General features: G+C 49.4%; 10 protein-coding genes and 1 non-coding gene across 15 annotated transcripts; 6 read left to right on the top strand and 5 right to left on the bottom strand.

The window, feature by feature from the left end:
* Positions 1-35: 35 nt before the first annotated feature.
* FVEG_15965 (hypothetical protein) lies at positions 36-1,391 on the bottom strand (the record flags this gene model as incomplete). The annotated part of the gene is made up of 8 exons (XM_018905192.1): positions 36-80; positions 327-429; positions 477-523; positions 571-771; positions 824-871; positions 920-1,115; positions 1,166-1,223; positions 1,304-1,391. The coding sequence occupies 8 exons, from the start codon at positions 1,389-1,391 to the stop codon at positions 36-38; spliced, it is 786 nt and encodes a 261-aa protein (XP_018752661.1).
* Positions 1,392-1,996: 605 nt separating this feature from the next.
* Positions 1,997-2,181, top strand: FVEG_06946 (hypothetical protein; the record flags this gene model as incomplete). Its single annotated transcript, XM_018895417.1, has 2 exons — positions 1,997-2,095; positions 2,149-2,181. The coding sequence occupies 2 exons, from the start codon at positions 1,997-1,999 to the stop codon at positions 2,179-2,181; spliced, it is 132 nt and encodes a 43-aa protein (XP_018752660.1).
* Positions 2,182-3,121: 940 nt separating this feature from the next.
* Positions 3,122-4,551, top strand: FVEG_06945 (hypothetical protein; the record flags this gene model as incomplete). Its single annotated transcript, XM_018895416.1, has 3 exons — positions 3,122-3,251; positions 3,311-3,636; positions 3,688-4,551. 3 exons carry the CDS (start codon positions 3,122-3,124, stop codon positions 4,549-4,551), a joined length of 1,320 nt encoding a protein of 439 aa, XP_018752659.1.
* Positions 4,552-5,137: 586 nt separating this feature from the next.
* FVEG_06944 (hypothetical protein) lies at positions 5,138-6,269 on the top strand. Its single transcript, XM_018895415.1, has 2 exons — positions 5,138-5,488; positions 5,577-6,269. Exons 1-2 carry the CDS (start codon positions 5,298-5,300, stop codon positions 6,196-6,198), a joined length of 813 nt encoding a protein of 270 aa, XP_018752658.1. The 5' UTR covers positions 5,138-5,297; the 3' UTR covers positions 6,199-6,269.
* A 149-nt stretch (positions 6,270-6,418) lies between these two features.
* On the bottom strand, positions 6,419-6,534 carry FVEG_15964. The gene has a single exon (XR_001989294.1). It is a non-coding gene; the product is annotated as a 5S ribosomal RNA (ribosomal RNA).
* Positions 6,535-6,625: 91 nt separating this feature from the next.
* Positions 6,626-9,290, bottom strand: FVEG_06943 (hypothetical protein). The gene has a single exon (XM_018895414.1). The coding sequence runs from the start codon at positions 9,155-9,157 to the stop codon at positions 6,701-6,703; it is 2,457 nt and encodes an 818-aa protein (XP_018752657.1). The 5' UTR covers positions 9,158-9,290; the 3' UTR covers positions 6,626-6,700.
* A 119-nt stretch (positions 9,291-9,409) lies between these two features.
* On the bottom strand, positions 9,410-11,523 carry FVEG_06942 (hypothetical protein). The gene has a single exon (XM_018895413.1). It carries the CDS (start codon positions 11,330-11,332, stop codon positions 9,482-9,484), a length of 1,851 nt encoding a protein of 616 aa, XP_018752656.1. The 5' UTR covers positions 11,333-11,523; the 3' UTR covers positions 9,410-9,481.
* Positions 11,524-12,911: 1,388 nt separating this feature from the next.
* Positions 12,912-15,024, top strand: FVEG_15963 (chloride channel, other eukaryote; the record flags this gene model as incomplete). Its single annotated transcript, XM_018905191.1, has 4 exons — positions 12,912-13,213; positions 13,271-13,656; positions 13,731-14,870; positions 14,920-15,024. Exons 1-4 carry the CDS (start codon positions 13,009-13,011, stop codon positions 15,022-15,024), a joined length of 1,836 nt encoding a protein of 611 aa, XP_018752655.1. The 5' UTR covers positions 12,912-13,008.
* Positions 15,025-15,319: 295 nt separating this feature from the next.
* FVEG_15962 (chloride channel, other eukaryote) lies at positions 15,320-15,955 on the top strand (the record flags this gene model as incomplete). The annotated part of the gene is made up of 3 exons (XM_018905190.1): positions 15,320-15,679; positions 15,728-15,838; positions 15,902-15,955. The coding sequence occupies 3 exons, from the start codon at positions 15,320-15,322 to the stop codon at positions 15,953-15,955; spliced, it is 525 nt and encodes a 174-aa protein (XP_018752654.1).
* Positions 15,956-17,332: 1,377 nt separating this feature from the next.
* On the top strand, positions 17,333-19,629 carry FVEG_06940 (4-aminobutyrate aminotransferase). Of its 2 annotated transcripts, none has more exons than XM_018895411.1 (3): positions 17,333-17,639; positions 17,737-18,126; positions 18,180-19,629. In XM_018895411.1, the coding sequence occupies exons 2-3, from the start codon at positions 17,825-17,827 to the stop codon at positions 19,384-19,386; spliced, it is 1,509 nt and encodes a 502-aa protein (XP_018752652.1). In that variant the 5' UTR covers positions 17,333-17,639; positions 17,737-17,824; the 3' UTR covers positions 19,387-19,629. The 2 variants fall into 2 exon arrangements, with proteins under 2 accessions (XP_018752652.1, XP_018752653.1); XM_018895412.1 differs by having other exon boundaries at positions 17,525-17,639; positions 17,734-18,126.
* Positions 19,630-19,827: 198 nt separating this feature from the next.
* On the bottom strand, positions 19,828-23,460 carry FVEG_06939 (hypothetical protein). 4 transcript variants are annotated; one of them, XM_018895409.1, is made up of 6 exons: positions 23,059-23,438; positions 21,230-23,002; positions 21,069-21,177; positions 20,437-21,014; positions 20,319-20,388; positions 19,830-20,263 (listed from the first exon to the last, which is right to left on the bottom strand). In XM_018895409.1, exons 2-6 carry the CDS (start codon positions 21,254-21,256, stop codon positions 20,256-20,258), a joined length of 792 nt encoding a protein of 263 aa, XP_018752650.1. In that variant the 5' UTR covers positions 21,257-23,002; positions 23,059-23,438; the 3' UTR covers positions 19,830-20,255. The 4 variants fall into 4 exon arrangements, with proteins under 4 accessions (XP_018752648.1, XP_018752651.1, XP_018752650.1 ...); XM_018895407.1 differs by having other exon boundaries at positions 19,828-20,388; positions 23,059-23,460; XM_018895410.1 differs by having other exon boundaries at positions 19,828-21,014.
* Between the last annotated feature and the right edge of the window lie 95 nt (positions 23,461-23,555).

The following is a 23,555-nucleotide window of genomic DNA, read 5'->3' as shown; positions in this document are numbered from 1 at the left end:
ATTATCAGATGCGAGGAGGAGCAGTGCAACAACACCTAGGGACCAGATGTCCACAGCCGCAGTGTGAGCTTGCCCGCCCGCTGCAAACTCCCTATGATTCTTGTTAGCAAGTGGCTAGGTCCAAACTAAGTGGCTTACGGTGCTTGGTATCCTGGCGTCCCAGCGTTTGTGATCATTCTACTACGTCGAGGCACAGCAGAATTGCCAAAGTCTGAAAGCATGACTCGATGGTACGCAATCTTGGGCGAGTAAGCCAAGAGGATATTCTCTGGTTTGAGATCACGGTGAACAATGTCTTTCTCGTGGAGATAGCCAAGACCACGTACAACTTGACGGATAATGATCCGTGAGTCGAGTTCCTTGACTGTGCCATGGCGTAGGATGAATGACATGAGATCACCACCCGATGCAAGTTCTGTAAAGGTATAGCTAGGGCCATCAGCTTATGTTTCTGCAAATATGTAAGCCTCACTTACAGTGAGTGTGGTGATGAGATAGCATCCACATAAGGAAGGATGTTAGGCTATTGCAGGTTAGCGAGACTCGCGATACCAGCACGAGTCGACTTACATGTCTCAGCTGGCGCAAGATGTCAGCTTCCTGAAACTTGCGGCGGATATCCTCTTGAGAATTCTTTCCTTGAATCTTGTCGAGATTGATTAACTTGCAAACTAACTGCTTCTTCGTCTGGATATCGTTTGCCAGGCAGACGACTGCTTCCGCCCCTTGCCCCAGGCAATGGCTACTGACGTGATACTTGCTTGCGAACAACTAGAGCAGTTAGTTTCAGACCCCAGCCGGTAAGAGGGATCATTCAGCCAACCTTGCATTCCTCCAGTTGTAAGGAAGTCAACTCATGGCGAGGAGGTGGCTGATCTTGTAAGACTGTAAACTTCTAGTATGGTCGAATTTCGATCACATCGCCGCTCTGCAGTAGGTAGCCAGGGCTTATATCCGGACCAGAACCAATGAGTTGGCCATTGACAAAGGTGCCATTTGAAGACTTTCGGTCCCTCACGTAGATATGGTTGATAGTCGGCTCATACACCACAACATACACTTCACAGTGGTTTCGAGAAACTGCGAAGTCGAGGTCATTATCGACAGCCAACGTGCTGTATTTGTGAGCTTGTGTGACATGTATTTCATGTGGATATTTGCTTACTTTGCACGGGGGTCTCGCCCGATCTTGAAGATTTCTCGTTCCCACACTGGAAACAGTTCTGAGAAGCGGGTTTGTTAGAAAGAACCACAAGAGGTGGAGACCATATGAGATCTTGAGGGCATCTTAGGAAGAGCGTACGCTGAGATTGGTGTTCGCTTCTGGTGTCTACTAGATGAAGATATGCAGCTGGGCTTTCTTGCGACGCGCGAGTCGTATCCTCTTCCATGTTGAGGTTCATAGATTTTGAATCTGGTTCATCTGCTTGTACGTGTAGTGTAAGTGCTTTCTTGACTGTATTAGTTGGCGTAGTAAGATTTGTGTAGCAAGATCACGAAAGCTTTGGTTTAGATTGCGATGGTGGAAGAGTAAGGTGGTGGAAATCGTTCAATTACCTAGTAGGTAGTGGCTAATTTTCTCGTCGGTTGCAATTCCTATTGTCGCAGTTGAACAATTGCAACCGTTCCTCCCCTCCTTCCCTGCTTTCTGCTTCAATCGTCAGGCCTGGCACTGGCACTGTATGCGCAGGACAGTGCCCCCACTCAATTGGCACTCGTCGCCCACCCAAGTTTTGGTGGGGCCTTCCAAATGGAAGGAACGATGGGGTTCGGTCACGTGCTGTGAATGGGGTTGCATACACAAAATCGTAATTCTGCTCTCCAAGCTTCAGAAGTTTGTTCCTTATCCCAACACGATTCTCATCCACGAAAGAGTAAGTTTACGCGACCCGACCCTGGCCTAGAGCTTGTAGCTTGCAGGCATTGAGCTTGAGCTCATGTCATGGCAAGCTCCTTGTCTTATTGACGGCATTCCACATTCGCGCCACCGCTGCTAATGTCTTTCAACAGCATCGTCAATCAAGATGAGAGCCAAATGGAGGAAGAAGCGGGTTCGCCGCCTCAAGCGCAAGAGAAGAAAGATGAGGGCCAGATCGTAAGTTGCATCGTTGTCGTCAACATGTCGACAATCGCTAACCGGTTTCACAGCAAATAAACACCTCGCACCTCAACCTGACTTGACTCATCTCGCATGATGTTACGACTTCACACGCACAACGATACTCTGGCCGAAGATGCGAACTCTACCTTGGCGCCTCTGGGATGTCCCGCAACGTTATGAGCTGGGATTTGACTTTGGGAACTACGTCACGGTGGTGGAACCCCGCACTTGAGCGGCTGTTGGGCACACAATGAACATTACGGGGATGGGGATTATGACAATTGGGCGGTCAGGAACCAGGCGGTGTTAGGATCAAAGACAATCAATCATGCTCGCAAAAGACGATGCAACAAGAACTTGAATGGCAGTTCTAAGAGAAAGAAATACAGAGTATTCCTCTGACAATTTGTGTGCTTTGTGATTGTACCCTCGTGGCACCAATTAGCCTACAGCTGCAGGTCGATCAAGCTGTGTCGCGCGCTAGCGATCAGCCAACTCATGCAAGTCCTTCGGCCACACGCCAATTCATCTACTTCTTATGTCGTGATTCCAGTGCTTTCAAATGCGATTGATTTCGCCGTTCCCTAATTTTAAAATTGACAAGGTGTTGTGCGCGACGCTCTGTCGCATTCAGCGCCGACGTCACAAACAGAGTAGCGCTAGTGGAGCTACTTGGTGCGTCGCAGGCATGGAATGCTGAAGATGTGGAAATTTGGAGATACTGGAGCTCAGCGAAACGCATCAACCATCAATTGAATTGCATACGACAGTATATGAAATCGACATTCTAGAACTCTTCCAAACGGCTCTTAATACCTTCATTCTTCAACTCAATTCTTCCGCATATCTGGATACAACTGCAAGGTACGTTCTCGTCTCTCACCGCCTTCCCTGTCGGGCCGGCTAAACGGCGGTCCCTCTCTTTCTGCCACTGAAAGTCAAAAAATTTCTAAGACCTTGTCTGTATCAAGAGTACCTGTACTCAATATTGCATACGAAGTCGATAATCGGCCATCCAAAATGGGGAGTGAAAAGCGCAAGAGAAGCGGGGAGTCGACGAAGCCAAAGAAGAAGGTTGTTATTGATGCGCCTCCTTCATCGGCGACCGTCTCTTCTGTCCTCAGACCCAAGTTCTGCCCTCCTGTGATAGGTACCAACCACCACCTCTGTATGGGCGCGATGCGACAGATATTGACTGATCTCGAATAGCGACGGCTGTTGGCTTCCAAGTACCAAAGAACATTCCCTTTCACTCATATGCGCCCAAGAATGGCGCCAAGTCAAAAAGCAAACAGCCTGAATCGGCTGCAGAAAAAGATTTCCTGCTGCACTCGAATGCACATCGATCTATGGACTACACTGTCAAATCGGACGAGCCAAGAGGGAAAAAGCCAGCACTAAATCACTTCCTCGGAATCTACGATCCCAAGACGGGAAAACTTGAGGTGGTCGAGGCTAAGAAGATGACAATGCGGGCTTCAGTAAGGGCAAGGCAGGGCGCCGCTGCTTCTTCTGGTCAGCGCGATAACACTCAGGTACACCTATATCTATCTACTCTACAAAGGCAACATTCTAACAAAGTACAGACCATGCTACAGCTAAAGACCGACCTTGGCCAGACATTTGGTACCAAGAAGGCCAAGAAGGCCATCCAAGAGAACGTCTTGAACGCTATCGCACCGCAAAGGAATGCTGGGGAAGAGCCTGCGAAGATTGATGCAGCAGCGCGTGCTATGCTCAACTCTGTGGGAGAAGTCACATCGACCATGTCATCGAGAGAGGAGTTACAAGCGGTTGTGGATGCCGCCAAGCCTGTACCCATTGCCAACATGGAAGCGACCGAGATCCAAGACGTTTACGACCCCAAGAAGATCATCGGAGCAGACATCCTCAAGCTGGTTCCCATTCGAGAATGGCAAGAAAAGGTACAACATAATGAGGGCATCCAGGTGTCATCACGCTTTGTTGCCGCTCGGGTGAACCGCGTGGCAGGCAACGAGGAGGCTGTGGATCGGCTACGTGTACTACGTTACTTCTACTTCATGCTTCTTTTCTACCTTCACAGCAAGCCTGGCAAGGCCCGTGGCACCCGAACTATCGCACCTCGAGAGAAACTTAGAGAGTTCCTTGCTCCTGCACCCGAGGCTGTGATCGAGAGCATTCGCCGCAAGTTCTCTGACCGTGGCGAGATGCGCAAGTTCCACGTGGATCTGCTGATAACACACTGCTGTGTTTTTGCAAGCATCATTGACAATTTTGAGGTTGACACACAGAACCTACGTGACGATCTGAAGATTGATCAGAAGACGATGAATGCCTACTTCCAGGAGATTGGCGGTCGCATGAAGCATGTCATAAACAAGGATACGAAACAACAGGTTAGCGTAGCCCGTCTAACGCTGCCATTGAGCTTCCCCAAGCAGAGGCAATTTGCGCCAAAACGCCGATAGGAACGGTGGTCAACGGAGGTGCCTGCAGGGGTGAAGAAGATTGATTAGGAAAAAGAAGAAGATGAGTGTGAAGGGCCAGTGTGAGCGGGTGGTTATTGTGATAATTGAAAAGAAATTGCATGCTGAATCTTTCGGCAAAGGAGTTTTGCGGATGGACTGGGGATGTCAATGTACCAAGCTTGGGCTTCAGTAATTCAGTGCCTACCAAGATAACGTAGTAGCTCGATTGGATCATTCATACACGTTATATACACTTCTTTAATCGAGACACATGTACGGAGTAGTTGTTTCATGATTGGTCCGGGATATTTCAGCATGCTCCTCAGTTAGCTCATCTGAGTTGTCGACAGCAAATACAAGTGTATCTAGAGCTTGATGGATGATGTGTAATGAGACCAGAATCATGTAGAACTCAGTTATCGATCTTTCTACCATCTATTACACAGTCAAGTCGGCCAATTATTCGTTCTCCAGTGATCGATCTCCCTGCAGACTTGGCTCTAGCAACAATCTCCGCCTCCCATGCCGAGGCATCTCGGTACGCCAACCGAGTGGGGAGACAAAGATCCGGGGTAACTCAATCAATAGCCCTTGTAAGATACCCTTGAGAGAACAAGGAGTCAACTCAACCTCTCAGGTTATCATCTTCATCCTCAATCGAACAGCCTCTTCTCCTCTATTCATCTGCTTTCTCATTCCGAATACTTTCCATCAGATCCTTTATACTACAGTCTACAGCTTTCATCATGGCAGAAGAGTCTACCCTGCAGCTCGAATATCGAGGCCGTGTCGCCGTCTTAACCATTTGCAATGAACGAAAACTCAACGCCTTCAACTCAGCACAATACTATGATCTCGCTCAAAAGATGCGAGAGATCGCCACCCATGACGAGGTTTTCACTACAGTGATTTTGGCAAAGGGTCGATACTTTTCAGCGTGAGAGCCCTCCTTCGAAGCAGTCCACTGTCTTCCAAACGACAGACAACCGATATCAATCAGCATGGATGTAACTAACTATTCGCAGAGGAGCTGACGTCGGTGTCTCTCGAGAGATAGCTGGAGATGGGAAAGCAGTCCACAAGCAAGTCTTGCAGGGTTTTGTCGCTCAAAACCTCAACATCACCCATGCCTTTGCAACTCACCCCAAAGTTCTCGTCGTTGGCCTCAATGGTCCTGTTGTAGGCCTTACAGCTGCGCTCATTGCGTTTGCTGACTTTATTTACTGCGCGCCATCGACTTTCCTCCTCACACCTTTCTCATCCATTGGTCTCGTTGCTGAGGGTGGTGCATCGCGAGCACTCGCACTGCGTCTCGGACCTGCACGAGCCAACGAAGCATTGCTCATGAGTCGCCGCATTGGATCTCAGGACCTCGAGCGCTGTGGATTCGTCAATGCCATCTTTGACGAGGGCGATGATGTCAAGTTCAGGGCTAGAGTGTTGAAAGAGGTTGACGAGAGGCTGGGAGATCACCTCATTGGGGATAGCTTGATCGGAATCAAGAAGCTGGTCAGGAAGCCTGAGTTGGATATTCTGCACACACAGAATGTCCATGAGGTTTTCGCTGGACTGGAGAGATTCATGACGGGTGTTCCCCAGGAGGAGTTTGCGAAGCTTGCGAGCGGTGCGAAGCGACACAAGCTGTAATGATTGACGCTGTCTTATCTAGGTATCTATACCAGAGAAGCAAATATGAAGCAATTAGACTCGACTCGGACATGTGCTCTCTCACCTTAGTATTCTGTGTCTTTTCTACTCCCCACTTACTAGGTACGCTGCTGAGCAGAGGTAAGGATTAGCGACGTCACACAATATCAGCACAACCACATAACATGTAACAAAAAGAGATTATACACAGACAAAAAAAGACATACAACACTGGGGATTCGCTGGTCGTCACCGACCCAACTACTAATCCAGCGCTTCGCAGCTTAACTAAGGGGGAGCAGACGGGACCCCGTGTTCTCTACGAGCTGTGGTCGTATGTGATAGCCAGAGCTGTCACAATGCCCTTATGAACAAGGTACTGACACTCGTATACATATTATCCTTGGTGCGGACAACACAGTTTAATTGACAGTGTCTTCAGCAGGAGTGCCATGATTAGTGGGTTGTTAATAGTCTTTGATTGCTAAGTGTTGCGTTTCCCCTATGCTAGCAGACCAAACAATAAACTGACTCGTTGCCAGAAGTCGTTGGACGACTTCGAGATTCGGTGTTTGGCTGCCCCGTCTAATTTGGAGTGTCGGTAGACATTGTCCTCGAGCTTCTGGAACGAGCTGCCTGCGGACTCTGTGTTGCCAATACAACGCCGTAAGAGGGCAATATCAAAGAGCAATTGAGTTAAGACATCCGTCTTCTGCTCGGCACTGAGACCAGGTTTCTTCTCTTCGGTATCATCGAGCTTTGGTGACTCTTTCTCGGCACTGGCCTTCTTTTCATCGGTCTCCTCTGCACTCTCGTCTTCTGTATCATCATCGTCGTCGTCCTTCTCTTCCTTTGCATCTACCTCGTTTGACTTCTCATCTTTGACGTCTTCCTTATCGTCAACTGCGTGCTCCGCCACTGCTGCCTCCCACATTCTGCATAGTTGCTCAGTCAGGTGCTTCTTCAACACAGACACAGCAGCTTTGGTCCAGAGATCAGCCCCCTCGTCCGACATAGACAGTGATAGTGATCGTAGGAACTGGAAAATCTCTGGTGAGGGCTGATTGGGTAGCGCTGGCTCTCCATCCCAAAGTGGTCGACCCACCACTACTCGCTGTGAAAGTCCTTGCCTGGAGAACTCTTCCAGAGAAGACTGTGAAACTGCCAAAGCCACCTTCTCATGCATTGAAGGGACAGCCCTCAGGCCAAAGCTCTTTGTGGAAGGGCGCTCTGGTAGCTGATGTCGGATATCTCGTAAAATACGGAGGAAGTACATGGCTACTTTACCGTTGCGCGATGACTCGGCCTGCTCATCCCAGAGACTTTGTATTTGATCTTCAAGCTCTTTGAAAGACTTATCAAGCGTGGCATCCAGCCTCTCTTGCAGCATCTGGGGATCTTCTTTGCTTAAGAGGTTCTGTCGAGCTTCGATCGTCTCCTCGTCCTCAATCTCGTCGTAGTCATTATCCCAGCGTTGCCGTCTCAATTGTTCAACAACCTCCTTGACATCATCGATGACATGATACCATGATTTGTAAGAATGCGCTGCTTTGGAGACAGCATCATTCCGTCCATAAAACCGAGACACGACCTCTTGCACAAATGGGGCAGCGCCACCCGCAAGGGCTTCATCGTAACCTTCGTCGTTCCAGATGCTCACATGTTCATCGGTGATACCATCTTTCCATCGTCCTAGAGCTGCAGAGATCTCTGAGCCAACTAAGCGGAGCTTGCTGACCTTTGTGTCGAGGACTTCGAGCATGCGTGAGTTGATAGCTTGACGGAGAGAATCCTGCATTTCTGATGGATCGATACCTCGAGCCTTGCCGCCGTCTCTAATCCAAAGCTCCAAAACACTTGTTCGAAGCTCCATAATTGACTTGAATTCGGACATTGTGTCCAGCGTTTTCTTGAGTCCGTCGAGGAGAACCTCTGATCCCTTCTCGGACCATGCAGCTAGCATCTCACGAGCTTGGCTTCCATCCAGGTCGTCATGTCGGACAAACGGTGTGAAGTACTGGATTTCTTCGTCACACCACCGTTCATAAATGTCTAATCGTAGCCCTTCAAGCTGCTTGAGGCCGGGGTCAGCTAGGAGAGGGTGGCTCTTAAGACCCGAGAGCGCCAATGACAATCTGCCTGGCACTAAAGCTTGCACATCAAGAAGAGTTCTCGAATAGAGCCGCAAAGCTTGAACAACGTCATCGGCACTCCTCTTCCGGCTATTCTCTTCCACCTCAAATGCTAGCCCCATAGCCTCTGCTCTCACATGGAGAAAATGACGGAGGACATCTCTTGCTCCAGAGCTTGTCGCTAGGCTGTATGCACATAGGGCCTTCTGCACGTCTTCCCTCTCAGTCTCATCGCCCGCTCTCTCAAAGACCTTCTCGACGTTCCTGAGCAACCTTCGTCGTAGCTTGCTAACGGATACTCTCGCGGTTTCGATGGCTTGGTGACTGCTAGCGCCAGTTGCATCGTCCGAGAGACTCTTTATCAGAAGTCGACTCAGAACCAGGACCTTGGTAGAAAGTACCAATCTATCTCCCTTATTGACATTGTCGCCCAGTCCACCACTGCCTTTGAGTATTCGCCCAACTACCAGGACACAGGCGTCGAGTAGCCTCAACCGTGCTGCGACAGAGGTAGCGGATTTATTCTCCTTCGCGACAAAATTTGCGAGGCCCGTAGCCTTGGCGCTGATCACAGCTCTACCGCATCGGCCACCCATCTTGCCTAGAAGCTCCTGAACGACATCGTTATCATCGCGCATGTGCACAATAGTGTCCGCTGTCCCGAGCAGATCGCGATAGGAGCTTCCGACCTGAGTGCGCAGGCGGGTAGACTTTTCTTCGATTGCGACATGGAGGCTTTTGTGAATAGCTCGGATCTGTGGGAGGGTGTTATTCTGAGAGAAGATCTGGGCGGATGAGGTGAGCTTGGAAGTGTCGATATCGGCCATTGTTGCGCGAGAGTTATGGATCGTATAGTATCGGTTTTACCTATTGATAGGCATCTGCTCAATAGTTTGTCGCACCTTGGCTCTTATGGTCGTTGGAAATTTAAGGAGAGGCGTTGGAAAGCTGCAGGTTTGCTGGAGCAAAGCTGTTCAAGCAACGTGGAGCTTGGCCCCGCCATACAAGGGTCGACCCGCCATAAAATAGACTAGGTGATAATCAAGGGACTTACACGTACGTTGCGGAAGCCAAGCAAATGGATATTTCACAAATTGGATGAATTCTTTCTTTGATGACGCTATTAACCAAGTCCTGAATGAATTTTAAATCTATAGTCTTGTGCTCTTGACAACTGCTGTGTTGATACCTGACAGCTCTCCTTGGTATCCTCCCTTGGGCTCGCCGCCTTGCCAAACAGGCTTCATGCTCTTCAACTTCTTTTGCTTCGCCTCGTACTGCTTGCGCTTCTTGACTCTGGGGTTCCTGACGTCCTTGCTTCGCTTGGGTGCTAGACCCTTGTTCTTCTCGATGGCATATGTGATCTTACGCTTGCCGTCCTCACCGAGCTCCTCCTTCTCGACAACTCGATCTGCCTTACTGGCAGCAGCGTATGCTGCGTAACGAGCGGCCTTGTCCTCCTTGTTCTTCTTTGACCTTTGTGCCACCATATCGTAGTACTCATCCTCATTGTCACGGACAGCCTTGGCCGTTGTGGTGTCCTCATCGTCACTGTTGTCATCAAGGTCTGCTCCAAGCTTGGAGTTCTTCTGTCCACGTCGCTCAGCCTCAGCATTGAGACGCGCCGCACGGTCTCGAAGTCGTTCGCGGTGAGGAATATCCATGTCACCACCGGCATCCCTTCCAGCGCCAGCACGCTTGTTCGCCTTCTGTACGATTTGAGATGTGTAGAACTTGAGACTCTTCTTGCGGGCGGCCTTCTCAGCTGCGGTTCGTTCATCAAGAACGTCCTCTTCACCAAAGTCGGAGTTGTCATCGTCTTGTTCGATAGCAGCAGCCTTCTTGGACTTCTTGGATTTCTTTCCGGGAAGAGGTAGATCATATAGATCAGCAACAGCAGCTTCTCCAGCCTTGATTTTCTCCAGCTTTCGTGCCAGTTTCTCAGCTGCGGCCTTTTCTTGCTTCGACGACTTCTTGCTCTTCTTGGTTTTCTTCACTTCAACCTCGAGATTCTCAACACCCTGCATCAATGCATCATCGTCGATATCCGAAATAGCGTCGCCATCGAAACTCTTGGTTGACTTGAGATCCTTGACCTTTTGCCATGCCTCTCGACAATTCATCAAGGTCTCCATGACCTCGTGGTCCCGTAGCTCGGCAGGATCAATGGTTTTCTGCACCTTTGCGTTATCTCTTGCTGGAGAGGTCAGGATGGCAAAATAACTCGCGAGAGCAGCAACGTAACAGCCGGCCACCCAGTACTTGACGGCTTCTAATGATTGACCCGAGAGACCCTGGGCTGATTTTTGCAAATCCACCAAAGTAGGTTGCAGGCTTTGGAATTCCTTGACAAGAGGCTCGAATTCGGGATAACGGTCCCTGAGAATTGTATATCGCTCTTCAGGGCTCATATCGTCGGTGATCTCAACTTCCTTCAAGACTTCTGTGACCGTCTCTTCGCCCTCTCCAACTTCTTGGCCCTCGGCTAGCCACTCGTCACCATCAAAGATGAAATCCTCCTCAGCCATCTTGGAAAGCTTCTTCTGTTGAAGACGCTTGGCTTCCACTTCTTCTTCGATGGCATCGGCCTCAGTCTCGATGTTGTCGGCATTGTAGTAGTCGTTTCTTGAGGATCCCCACCAACCGGAATCGCCCTCCTCCTCTTCCTGGCCAGCTTCGTCGTCTGAGGCTACATCTTTGGATGCTGATCCCTTGTTCTTACGCGGTTGATCATCCTGGTCGTCTTCCTCTTCTGAGTCGGAGTCCTCGTATCCGAGAACCTCTTCATCGGACAGCTCGATATCGTCATCTTCTTTCCTTCGACGTTTCGAGTCCGGCGCTTCGTCGAGTAGTATTTGGTCTCGGTTCATGAAGTACTCGTCTTCTGAGTCTGCAACATCCTCATAGGTAGTGATAGGTCCAAGGCGGGCTTCCGAAGGATCGAGTTCTTTGGGGCCTGAAGGCACACTACTGCGCCCTGATGCCTTTCTCTTCTTAGCCATTTTCGCGGGCTATAGGGAATTCGAGTGGGTAGAAAGCAGAAACGTCTAAAGTTTTGCGTAGCTAAAGTTGCGAAAATAGCCCGTCGCAGTCGCAACTTTTTCTGAATTTTTAGCCGATAAGAGATAAGAGGAGCCACCCATCAGCCACAGCCACATCTACGCCACAATTTCTAACCACCCCCGGAAATAAAATGATCGGTTGTACAGATCAATCTGGCGCTTTCCATTTGGCTAACAATAAAGTTGATATGATGGGAACCAATTGCAACACATGGCGAGTCTCAGCTTACATGATTCAGAACACACATGATCATCGGCCGCGTATGTGGTCTTAGACAGTCCAAATCCAAACAAATGCCTCGTTTGAGGGGTTGATCAAGCATTGTTTTTGCTTTGTACTGGAGCTTCATCATCAAGATGCCTTGTAGATTGTCGGCCAAAGCCCGAATGATTCGTGGGAATCAGCATCCCACTTCCAAGATCGTCTCCCTGATATAAGCCCTTGTCAGAACCACTTCGTCAAATGCGTAGCACGTTACTTCGGCTACGGCACATGCAACGGCAATGGAACATCGAATTCAGGTCTGTATGCAATATGCTTGTATCACCGCCTTCATTCTATTAAATGGCATACTATGTCGAAGCATTTCGATATGAGAATCAGAAGCAAATGCATCTTCCATTTTAACAATTCCACGCGCAACAAGCGCTTAACGCTAGCCGCCTACGGCAGAAAGTGGACCTACATAGCTTGAGTCAGCTACCTAGCGCACAATGACGAAATGCCGAAGGACTTCCCTCGGGTAGTGACAGGTACTTTTGCGTGTGGGCATAACGCGTAGACCGCTCATGTACCTCCAGAATGCCTGTCGTGCTCTGGTGGCTGACCCCTGTATTATTTATTGCGTTTCATCACGTCTGTGATATGTCCTTTGTCCCTCTTGAGTCCTTACGCCTGGGAACTTTGGATAGAGAAGAGTTTATTGTATTGCGAAGAGAGAGGGGAGAATACTCTAGAAATACCTACCTACCTTAGGTACCTAAGGGTAAACATAATTTTGAGTTGGACGGGTAGGTGGGCTGGGTTTGATTCACCGTTGAGGACGATTCGGCGTACTTGTTACCGAATGTGGCAGTTGGCAGTCGAAGAGACCAATAACAATGAGAAAACAACCTTAAGTTAGCACTCCTCGGTCCCTACAAACCTTGATCTAGCTCCGATTATCGATGAGAATCTTCCTTTCTCTTCTCCATTCCTCGATTCTCCGTGTCATCATCGTCAGGCGGCCTCTATTTATACCTGATCACCCCCCGCCATCTTGATTCAAAGTCCAGTCACGCTTGGCGCGCCTCCACACTCCCGCCAACGAGGGTCACCTGGACCCTGAGAACGGTGACGGTGTGACAACCAACGAACCATCAAAGTTCTGGCACGAAGCACGGGCACGGGTACGGGCACGGGTGTTGCGATATACTAACTACCTACCTAGTACTCGGACCAGATCGTCCTTGTGTCCCAATCTCTGTTTCACTTGCTGCTGATCTTTATCTTCCCTTTATCTCCGGACCAGGCAGGACGCCTTGCTTTAAACTCGTATCGCCCTTGGAGCTTGCCTGTCACTGTCGCTCCACTCCCTGCTCCTTCAACCTCATTTCCACCATACTTTCATTCCATCATGGCGGGACAAGATGCAGAAGGCTCCGAGCCGCCCTCACCACGCACTACGCGAAGACGGAATCCTTTACAGCGGAATGCTTCAACAGGAGAACTGGACGAGCGAACCCCCTTGCTCACAGCTTCAAGGTCGCGCATTCGTATTAGCGAGCAAAGCTCGACTCGTCAGCAAAAAGGATCCTTATCGCGGGACCACAGCTACATAGGTGCGCTCTCCAGGAGTTGTTGATTCTGACTTTAGCTAATTATTTTCTGTGTCTCAGGTGCCTATCATGGCTCTCGAAATCATAGCCGGCATCCCTCGTGGAGCTCAAGACTGGTTAATGCCCTGTCCGACCGCCATGAGTCCTCTATGGCCGAATCGAAAGGCACAATTTTCCCCGATGAACGCATGTGGTACGATCAATTCACCAGTACCGACTGGGTGCATGACGCAATCGCCGATTCCTACAGGGTCAAGGAGCTTCGAAGTCGTAAGGACTTCTGGGGCAGGGTTCGCATTATCTTTGATGGCGCCCAGGGCTGGATTCTGAGTGCTCTCTGTGGCTTTCTCGTTGCATTGATGGCATACACAGTTGATGTTGCCGAATCTACTGTCTTTGATTTCAAGGAGGGCTACTGCAGCAAAGCTTGGTACCTCAGCAGAAAGGTCAGTACTTAATTCATGATGCGCCCCTTCCTCAGCTTGTCCCTAGAACGAAGGTGGGCTAACATCGACCTTAGAGGTGCTGCGCCGAGGAAGTCTGTGAGGACTGGGTCAGGTGGGCACATGTTGTGAACAGTCTAGACAGTCCTTCCGGAGACATCTGGAGAAGCTTCGCGATTTACATGGCCTTTGTTCTCACACTTGCTCTTATTGCCTGTTGGATGGCACTGTGGACAAAAACAGTTGTCCCATCTGCGTATCAACTGACGACCCTAGATGAGAACCTGGCTGTCGATGAACCCACACAGACATATGACGACTTGAACACAAGTGAATCTTCGACACCTCAACCGCAACCCGATCCAAAGCCAGAGAATCCCCCCATGGTCTACTATTCTGCTGCTGGCAGTGGCGTTGCCGAGGTTCGCGTCATTCTCAGTGGCTTCGTTTTGCACGGTTTCCTGGGTGCCAGGACCTTGATGATCAAATTGGTAGCACTGATTCTAAGTGTTGCTTCCGGTATGAGTCTCGGAAAGGAGGGCCCCTACGTTCACATGGCTGCCTGCGTGGGCAATATCTTGTGTCGATTATTCTCCAAGTACGATCGAAACGACGGAAAGCGGAGAGAGGTTATTTCAGCAGCCGCAGCCGCAGGAGTCGCCGTGGCATTTGGTGCGCCGCTAGGCGGAGTACTGTTCGGCCTTGAAGAAGTTTCGTACTTCTTCCCTGCAAAAACGCTGTTCCGAACCTTCTTCTGCTGTATCGTCGCCGCGTTGTCCCTCAAATTCCTTAACCCCTACGGTACACACAAGATTGTTCTGTTTGAAGTGAGATATCTGGTCGACTGGGAGTATTTCGAGCTTGGGAGCTTCATATTTGTGGGCATCATTGGCGGTGCACTGGGCGCGCTCTTTATCAAAGCCTCTAAATACTGGGCCCAATCGTTCAGAAGGATCCAGTTGATCAAAAAGCACCCTCTGCTGGAGGTACTGCTTGTAGCAATGGTAACAGGATTGATGAGCTATTGGAATGCTCTGACAAAGCTCCCTGTTGCTGAGTTGCTTCTCAATGTCGCATCGCCGTGCGAGGGTTCCAGCATTGACTGGGAAGAACGAACATTGTGTCCTGGGGCTATTGATGAGATCCCCCCTATTCTCTTTGAACTGTTTGTGGCTCTCTTGATCAAGGGCTTCCTTACCGTTATCACTTTCGGCATTGTAAGTATGACTCGGAACGAGCTGTGGCATAAACTAATATACCCAACAGAAAGTTCCTGCTGGAATCTATGTACCATCTATGGTTGTTGGAGGCTTGATGGGCCGGATAGTCGGCCATATGGTGCAATGGGCCGTGCTACGTGTCCACGATTGAGGTATCTGGGGAGACTGTGCTTTCAGCAGAGACGGCTCGTGCATCCAACCCGGTGTGTATGGGCTCATTGCAGCCGGTGCCACCATGTGTGGTGTGACAAGACTGTCTTGTCACACTCGCAGTTATCTTGTTTGAGCTCACTGGGAAGCCTTGATAATGTCTTGCCCTTCTCTCTTGCCATCCTCCGGGGCAAATGGACAGCTGATGCTTCGGAGCCCAACAGCATCTATGAGAGTCTTTCATTTTTGGGCCATGAACCTACGGCGACTGTCTTGTACAGGATCTCCTCACCAGCATGAATTCATATCCATTCTTGGACAATAAGCATAAGCCGATCTTTACGGAAGACCTGGCTGACATTGTGCCACGGATTCGAAAAGAACGAATCATTGACATTACCAACTCGCCGGTTGTGCCTGCTACCAGCTTGAGAATCAAGCTCGAGCTTCTGCACAAGGCTGGCGAACTCGATGGAGGACTGCCAATTGTGCGGCATGGTATTTTGGTTGGGTTGATTCCTGCACCTGATCTTGGATACGCTCTTGATCAATTAGAAGACGAAGCAACGAATCTTTGCCTCATGGACCACGTTCCTAGCATTGACGAAGATGAGGGAGAACATGATCCCACAGACTTTACACCTTACATAGATCCTGTAAGCATTCTGCGATATGTGCTACCTCGCACACACTGACGAGTATAGGCACCTGTTGCATTGGATATCAGATCACCAATGGACTTGGTTTATGAGCTTTTCGCGAAGCTCGGACTCAGGTACATTTGTGTGCTGAAAGACGGCAAATACGCTGGAATGGTAAGCATTCACTGACTACTGCGTGAAATCGACGTTCTCTTTAGATGCTAACCCAGCTACCAGACCCACAAGAAGACCTTTGTCAGATATATGCGGGAGCATGAGAAAGACGTTTAACTTGTAGGCGAATCAGGAGTTTTGGGCATTGTGGGCGTTGTTTGTTTCTGTGATACAGGCATGGCATTGGCATTGCATTTCTGGTAGCGAGTTCTTTTGGGCATCAGAATCGGACGCATCAACATTATGGTTAACGCAGTTGTTGATAAGGATGGAAGAGCCCCGTCTTCTCCAACTTATAGATTGGCATTGTGACAGCATGAGACTTTTTTATGGCCACACAGAGAATCGAGGCGACTTGTTACTCTTTCTTTGAATTGACTAGAAAGATCGGCCAAGGTGGAAATTTGTGTCTTCAACTCATGTGATTGTTATCGTGGTCCAATGTTTATAGATGGACGAACTGTCTAGGCCATTGACAGAGCCTCCAGTCTCCCTTAACCTGCCCAAAAGGGTAGGCTTCTGGATGCCACACGCACTAAAAGCAACGTCTGGCAGCCGAGAACTCGGACGGCTCCGAGACCGGAACCGGCCCGGTGTGTGGAACGGGAACGACTACCATGTTTGGGTGTGTATATATGCTGTTGGGCTGTATGGGAGATGTGCTGCTTTTACATAACAGATAAATCCCCACTCGGTAGAAAGATCACCAAACAAAGTAAGCAATCATGTCTCCAGGTGAGTTCGGTAAGGAATAGTGGTCGGTAATTCTGACTCGATTGGTGTAAGTACTGTAGCTAGAAGGCGTATCAGGATCTGAGCGCCGTTTTATACCAACTGACCAAGTACCCCGAGATATGGAGATACCTGTCTTACCCCGCGCCTTGACAAGCTTGGTGGATTTGGAGAGCGGGACATGGAATCAGGAAGGTCAACCCGTGAAAGGACGAATTGATTTTCTGTTATCAACCAGTACGGATACCAGTGCCTGGATATGTGAATACGCAGTGGCTGGCAACCGGTCACGGGGTGTTCTTGAGTGTGAGATAGGCTGCAATAATGGTTGGACAATGCATCCATGGATGTTATCGGTACGTAGCGTATGTAGTATCTGACCCCTGTACAGTAGACATGTCGGCACTGCAGTCTGTTATCGAGATCTGGGTCTGGGTTCACCGTGGGTAAGGTGAGGCACGGGCTTTGATACAAAGACAGGGCGAGATGGAATTGGAATAGCAGATCTTCTCGTAGACGATGTTGAAATCAGTAATATTACTCAAACAAATCAACTGTCTCTTGCGATTCGATATAGAGGCTAGGTTAGACAAGAGCCTAATGTCACAAAAGATAACTGATAACTAGCGGAGAGAATCAGAGGAGCTAGCGGGGTCTGAGAGATGCTGTAGGCGAGCTGGGGCACTACAGCTTCTTACCTATTACGGCAACTTTTCAAACACGTCTAGCTTCACCCCTCCCTCTCACCAACTTCCGCCCTCCGCTTGGTCAATTTCTTGAGAGCGAATGCGGGGAAAAGAAACATTTTTTGTGGTAGGCGTAGCTTTCAGTTGTAGGTAGACGGACTGGGACATCATGACTAAGGCGCCTGTCTTCCGGTGTTTGGGCAGGTGAGGTGAGAGCCGGATCCGAGTAAGGACCCTTCCTTTCCTTTCGTTAGGTTCTGAAGTGAGTGATACATTATAAAAAGCTGACGACAACCTCCCTCCCTTCTCTCCCCTCCTCTTCCGTATCTCCCATCTGTGTGACATCCTCATACCTGCAAAGCTTCTACCTTAGCTTGACAAGAGTGAGTTGCCCCTCTCAATTTGACTTGTAGCATTGCTTGCTTCCATATCATGACGGCTCCCGTTCATTTATGCTAACTTTCTTTCCTCACTTAGCAGGCATACCACAGTTCCAATTCACACCTTGCCTTACGGTCGAAGCATTCTATAAAACATTCACACTCTTCATCAATTGCAATTCTTAGTCATGTCGGCTTTCCGCGCTGGCATGGCCGCCCGGCCTGCTGTCCAAGCTGCCCGAGCTGCACCTTGCCGATCTTTCGCTACTTCGCGCAGCATGCGCATGGCTGCTGTCTCTGAGAAGACCTTCTTCGCTGGCGAGCCAGAGGCCCCTACGGTCAAGACAGCTATTCCTGGCCCCAAGACCAAGAGTCATATGGATGAGCTCACCAAGGTCTTTGATACTCGGAGCGCAAACATGCTTGTCGACTATACCAAGAGCAAGGGCAACTACATTGCCGACCCCGATGGCAACGTGCTTCTCGATGTGTAAGAGCCAATTGAAAGCCAGCTTCATCACCAAATACTAACGAATAAAATAGCTTTGCCCAGATTGCTTCAATTGCAGTCGGCTATAACAACCCTGCCCTTCTCAATGCCGCCTCCAGCCCTGAGATGGTAAACGCCATTGTCAACCGACCTGCCCTCGGAGCCTTCCCCTCTCATGACTGGGCCGATCTTCTCAAGTCCAGTCTTCTTACTGTTGCCCCCAAGGGTCTGGATAATGTCTTCACTGCCATGGCTGGCTCGGATGCGAACGAGACTGCCTACAAGGCCGCCTTTATGTGGCGCCGACAGCAGGAGCGTGGTGGCCCTGAGGTTGATTTCAGCACCAAGGAACTTGACAGCGCTATGGATAACCACGCCCCCGGAAGCCCTGATCTTTCTATTCTTTCTTTCAAGACCGGCTTCCACGGTCGTCTCTTTGGATCGCTTTCTACTACCCGCTCCAAGGCTATCCACAAGGTCGACATCCCTGCTTTCGACTGGCCTCAAGCGACTTTCCCCAAGCTCAAATATCCTCTCGAGGAGAACGTGGAGGAGAACAAGAAGATCGAGCAAGCCAGTCTCGATGAGGTCGAGCACCTTATCAAGAACTGGCACCTACCTCCTTGCGCCGTTGTCGTCGAGCCAGTCCAGAGTGAAGGCGGTGACAATCACGCCTCGCCCGACTTCTTCCGCAAGCTGCGAGCCCTGACCAAGAAGCATAACATTCTGCTTATTGTCGACGAAGTCCAGACTGGCATCGGCGCTACTGGCAAGTTCTGGGCTCATGAGCACTGGAACCTCGAGACACCCCCTGATATCGTGACCTTCTCCAAGAAGGCTCAAGCTGCCGGTTTCTACTATGGCGACCCTGCTATCCGCCCCAACAAGCCTTACAGACAGTTCAATACATGGATGGGTGACCCTGCTCGTGCCATCCTCTTCAAAGCCATTGTCGATGAAATCAACAAGAACGACCTCGTCAACCACACCGCACGAGTTGGTGATCGCCTCTTCAAGGACCTCGAGTCTCTTAGCAAGAAATACCCCGGTCAGATCGAGAACCTGCGTGGCAAGGGTCAAGGTACATTCATTGCCTTCGACAGCCCCAAGCGTGACCAGTTCCTAGGAGAGGCCAAGAAACTGGGTGTGAACATCGGTGGCAGTGGCGCCAGCGCCGTTCGTCTGCGACCTATGCTCATCTTCCAGCAGAAGCACGCTGATATCCTTGTGGACACAATTGAGAAGATTGTTAAGCAGTAAAAGGGGGTATAAGAGGAATATCAAAATGACCATTTAAGGACAGTGGAGTTTGGGATTATCTGAATAAATCAGGAAATGTTTTTAGCGAAGACCTAGGAGATCCAGATATTTATTTTGTCTCGAAGCCGAAATCTGGAATGGACTGGGCACATTTGATTGGGTGTTGTGAAGCCAAGGATAATGAGGGTTAATACAATCAACATAAGCGTCTTGCTCTTTTTCATGCACTTGCATCTGTCTGAGCATTCTATCTTTTGTCGTGACATGCTTTCCTCTTCAACCAGCAAACAGATGTCTATTTCCCAAGGGAGGCAAAAACTTAGGGCATCAGGACAAAAGTCTTCAGACTTGAGGTAAGTTATCATAACCCAAAAGGTCTCTTGAAGGAGTTTACTTTCGCGTCCTTCATCAAAGGTCACAAGTATTATTTGCCTTCTGAGGCTGTCATATATCGGGCAAGTATCCAAATTGTATCTATGTAATTGCGCTTAGGCAAGTAGTGCAAGTTTATGTCTCGCTTGATACAATTGTCATTAGTTTATGAATTCTGTCTATTGGTACCCGTATACGGTTTTGAAGATGTCCCGAAGTTCATGCCTATTAGTCTCCCAGCTTTACAGGTTACCTGAGAGTCAAACCAGCTGCTCTCTTATCATTGCCTCTGTCTATATCATCCTCATTAACAGTCGTGCCTAGCATTATCGTACCAAATATCCCACGAGTAGTAGGTGAAGCTCCTTGTTCTCCCTCGTTTGCCCATTCAGAAATGTTGGTCTCATCTCCCTAAATCTTTCTCTGATGTCGATTCGTGGTCTCCTCATCCGATTTTGTTTTCGTTTCTTGCATCTGATCTGGTGCTCTGCTTTGTATTATGCGACTTTGGTCGTCAGTTCCCATCGGTTGCAATGAGCTTGATCGATTGTTTGGAGAACCTTCTTGTTTTTGCACGCGCGGTACCGCTTCACTAAGGGATCTCGTGCGGCTAGACATCTGTGCTCCATGCTACCAGAGTATTAGCTGACGCCCAACGGACGAAACGCTACTACCAACCGATGTGTTGTCTGAAATTCCTGCTGTCTGCTTTGGCTGAAGCATACCAGATGACGGTTTGATAGAAGGCCGGAAAGTATTCAAATTCCTGTGAGTGTTTTGAAACTCCACAGGAAGTGCGCGGCTTGGACCTTTGTATGCATTATGCAACGATTCCGGGGGCCGTGGTGGAACAACAGCTTGAGGAGCCGGGGCAATAGTGCGAAAGCCCGTGTGAGGGTTCTGTAGAATTTGCGCAGATGGCTTTGGAGCGATAGGACGAGGATTGAAGGGTCGCTGACTGGTCACATCCCGACCTGCATATGCTGGACGGCCCTTTTTCTTCTTGGGAGGCTGTTCAGGTTGCTGAGGTTGCTGCAAATGGGACCCGGTAGCCATAGCGGGCTGACGTTGGAAGTTTGCCGGTGAGTTCTGCGCTGGGGAATGTTGAGACAGAAGAGGTAGAGCCTGGTTGTTGTGAAGTTGACCGTCGTTGTTGTTCTGAGTGCTCGATTCTTCTTCGCTAGCTTTCCGCTTTGTCCCACGTTGTCCTATGTACATGCTCTGAGCTGTCTCCATACACTGAGCCATGTTGCGACCTATAAAGGATGTTTAGTTCGGGGGAGTCTGGAGGTAGTGGCTGTTCTACTTACCGTTCGGGAGTTGCATTTGCATCCAGTTTGGCTCAATATGGCGAACTAGACTCTCCAAATATTGGACATCTAATTGACTGTGCTTGATTATCTCGGCAAGGAGATGTCGCTGGAGTTTGGTCAGATGAAGAACTTCAGGAGGCTAGCTTGACGAGATATACCTTCTCCTGGTCATTAAATGGTTCCATGCTGATATCTTTTCCTTGAAAACTATCCTGGTGAGAATGAGACTTGGAAAAGGCTTCAAAAGTAGATGTTGAAGTGGATTCTCATAAATCTCAACCGCGAGAAGAATTGAAAGTCCATCGAAGACTAGATCCTCGTTCTGTGGATGTCTTTAGAAAGCGAATGTCGTCTTTGGGCGTTTCGGTCGATAGACTCATTGGAGGTTGATGGCAAGACGCGAAAGGAGCGAAGAGTTTGTGGAATCTTGTGATATATTGCATTTAAGGGCCACGATATAGCCTAACGATGGGCCCAGCCAACTGGCTTGGAGACGTCGGGTACGACAAAAGGAAGCGACTCGCTCAAGATGCTGCGGTACATGTGATAGCGGATGGACGAAGAAGCGAGGATTGCTACTTCTAGCCAGACGCGGGAACACAAGGTCTGGGCTGAGATTCTCTCTGTGCTAGAACCTGTAAAGAAAAACGAAAGGAATCCTTGATAATTCCTGGGTAAAGTTGTAGATTCTGGGAGGATATTGCCTGGTGTAGTGAGATCGCTTTATGGGGTGTGTTTTCGACCGGTTCTTAAAGTCTCAGGTCTATTCTAAAGCGGAGCGGGACTTGGTTTCGCTAGCTTGTGAAATAATAAAGGCGAATCCTGGGGAGATTTCCTTGACAAGAGATGCTCGTTTGAGTGAAGGGCAAATCACACCGAGGATGTTGAGATCAAAAGAACCGCAGTGGTGAATATAGGCAGCAGGTATCTAAGTAGGTTTTGGTGACAACGCTGCAAGTAGACCAACGGTCGAGAAACAGACAATGACAGACTCAACGTCAGTGTCAGTGTCAGACCCTGGATGCCTCCTATAAGGCAGACAGGGTGCACAGAGACAACGACTAGGTAGGTAGGTAGGTAGGTACCTAATTCGGACTGAAGCCACCAAATAGATAGATTAATCGGTTTGCTCAATATTCAAGTACCGCCTCAGCCCGTTTGTAAAACTGCTGCACATGATATTGGACGGGAGTGGCCGAGAAAACGATGCACAAGACGCAATGCGATCCAGCATAATTCATCTCATTATCCCCTGATGAGATGAGATGCGCAGCGATGTAATGAGATTGTGCATGCGCGGTGCATGTACATGTGCGTGTGTTGCGTGGTACAGCTTAAGCCGATTCCTGGATCTGGAAATCCTCCTATCCATGTTTGCGAGTGAGGCGCTGATCTGATATGGTTGTGAGTATGACTGCCACCAAACTTGGATGGCAAATCAAGCTGACAACCCAAAGGCTTATTGAATTGAGTAATTGCGTCGAGAGGCCTCTAAATGTCTCACTCGGAGAGCTCCAATTTGTCCATGGTCCCTGTTTCTTTAATGACTGTGACCCTGCCATGATGCACCACTGCAGCACTCACTCCTCGGACAAAAAATAGGTGCATCAGGACGGGTCTAAAGAGAACTCAAAGGACCAATCCCACTGGAACCTGGAGGCGCCTGACTCGGAGTAGGGGGCTTATCGAAGAGAAGGGGGCCTCTGTAGACGGCAGACACAATACATACCTCATACTCCATGTCCATGTCCCGTGCTCACAGGCTCAGCCCATTGATACACACCAACATGGATTTGGCGATATTCCATTGGCTTCTCGCGTATGCGGCTGGTGCCGTATTTGTCCTTGTTCCATCCATGCCCATGATGGATGTGTGGCCACCAACCAGCGATGAGCTCAGCCTGGTTTTGACTTGATGTGCAGTATCCATCCTGTGCAAGGCAAAGTCAGCGACTATTGATCAAGAGTTGCCAAGCTACCTATTTACCGTCAGGGTTGGGCAAGGGGCTGTTGGTGCAACTCTCTGGAACCTCAAGAGATGGGCTGAGGCCTATTGGCCAGTTGGCGACGGGTCCGTGGTCTCAGGCCATTCATTAGGTCTTCTCAAGAGTTTGTTGCCTCTTTGTTGCTGTTGAAGACAAGAATGACTGGTCATTGATTTGGTGGTCGACTCGTCGTATTTCGCCAGCGTTGCACTGGCCAACTGTTCGTCAAGACCTGGACTCCAGGCCAGTCGGTACGTAGAGTCTCAGCATCAGCATTGGATCTGATGTAAGTCCAGTTCCTTCATTCAAGTGACAGTTCATCATTGCATAAAAAAAAGGAACAGGCAGGGCATCAATCAACCGCTTTAGACAAGAGAGCGCATCTCCCTTTTATAACTAGGTCCAGCCATGGCGTTGATCTTCTAGACAGGCATTAATGCACAATGAGCTGGCAACGTCTGACTGGGCCCTATTCGAAATAAGGTACCTAAGAAAAAGA

This window comes from Fusarium verticillioides, chromosome 7, assembly GCF_000149555.1.
Source record: "Fusarium verticillioides 7600 chromosome 7, whole genome shotgun sequence".
Classification (NCBI taxonomy): Eukaryota; Fungi; Ascomycota; class Sordariomycetes; order Hypocreales; family Nectriaceae; genus Fusarium; species Fusarium verticillioides.
The sequence above is the reverse complement of the archived record's forward strand: the minus strand, read 5'-3'. Positions and strand labels throughout refer to the sequence as shown.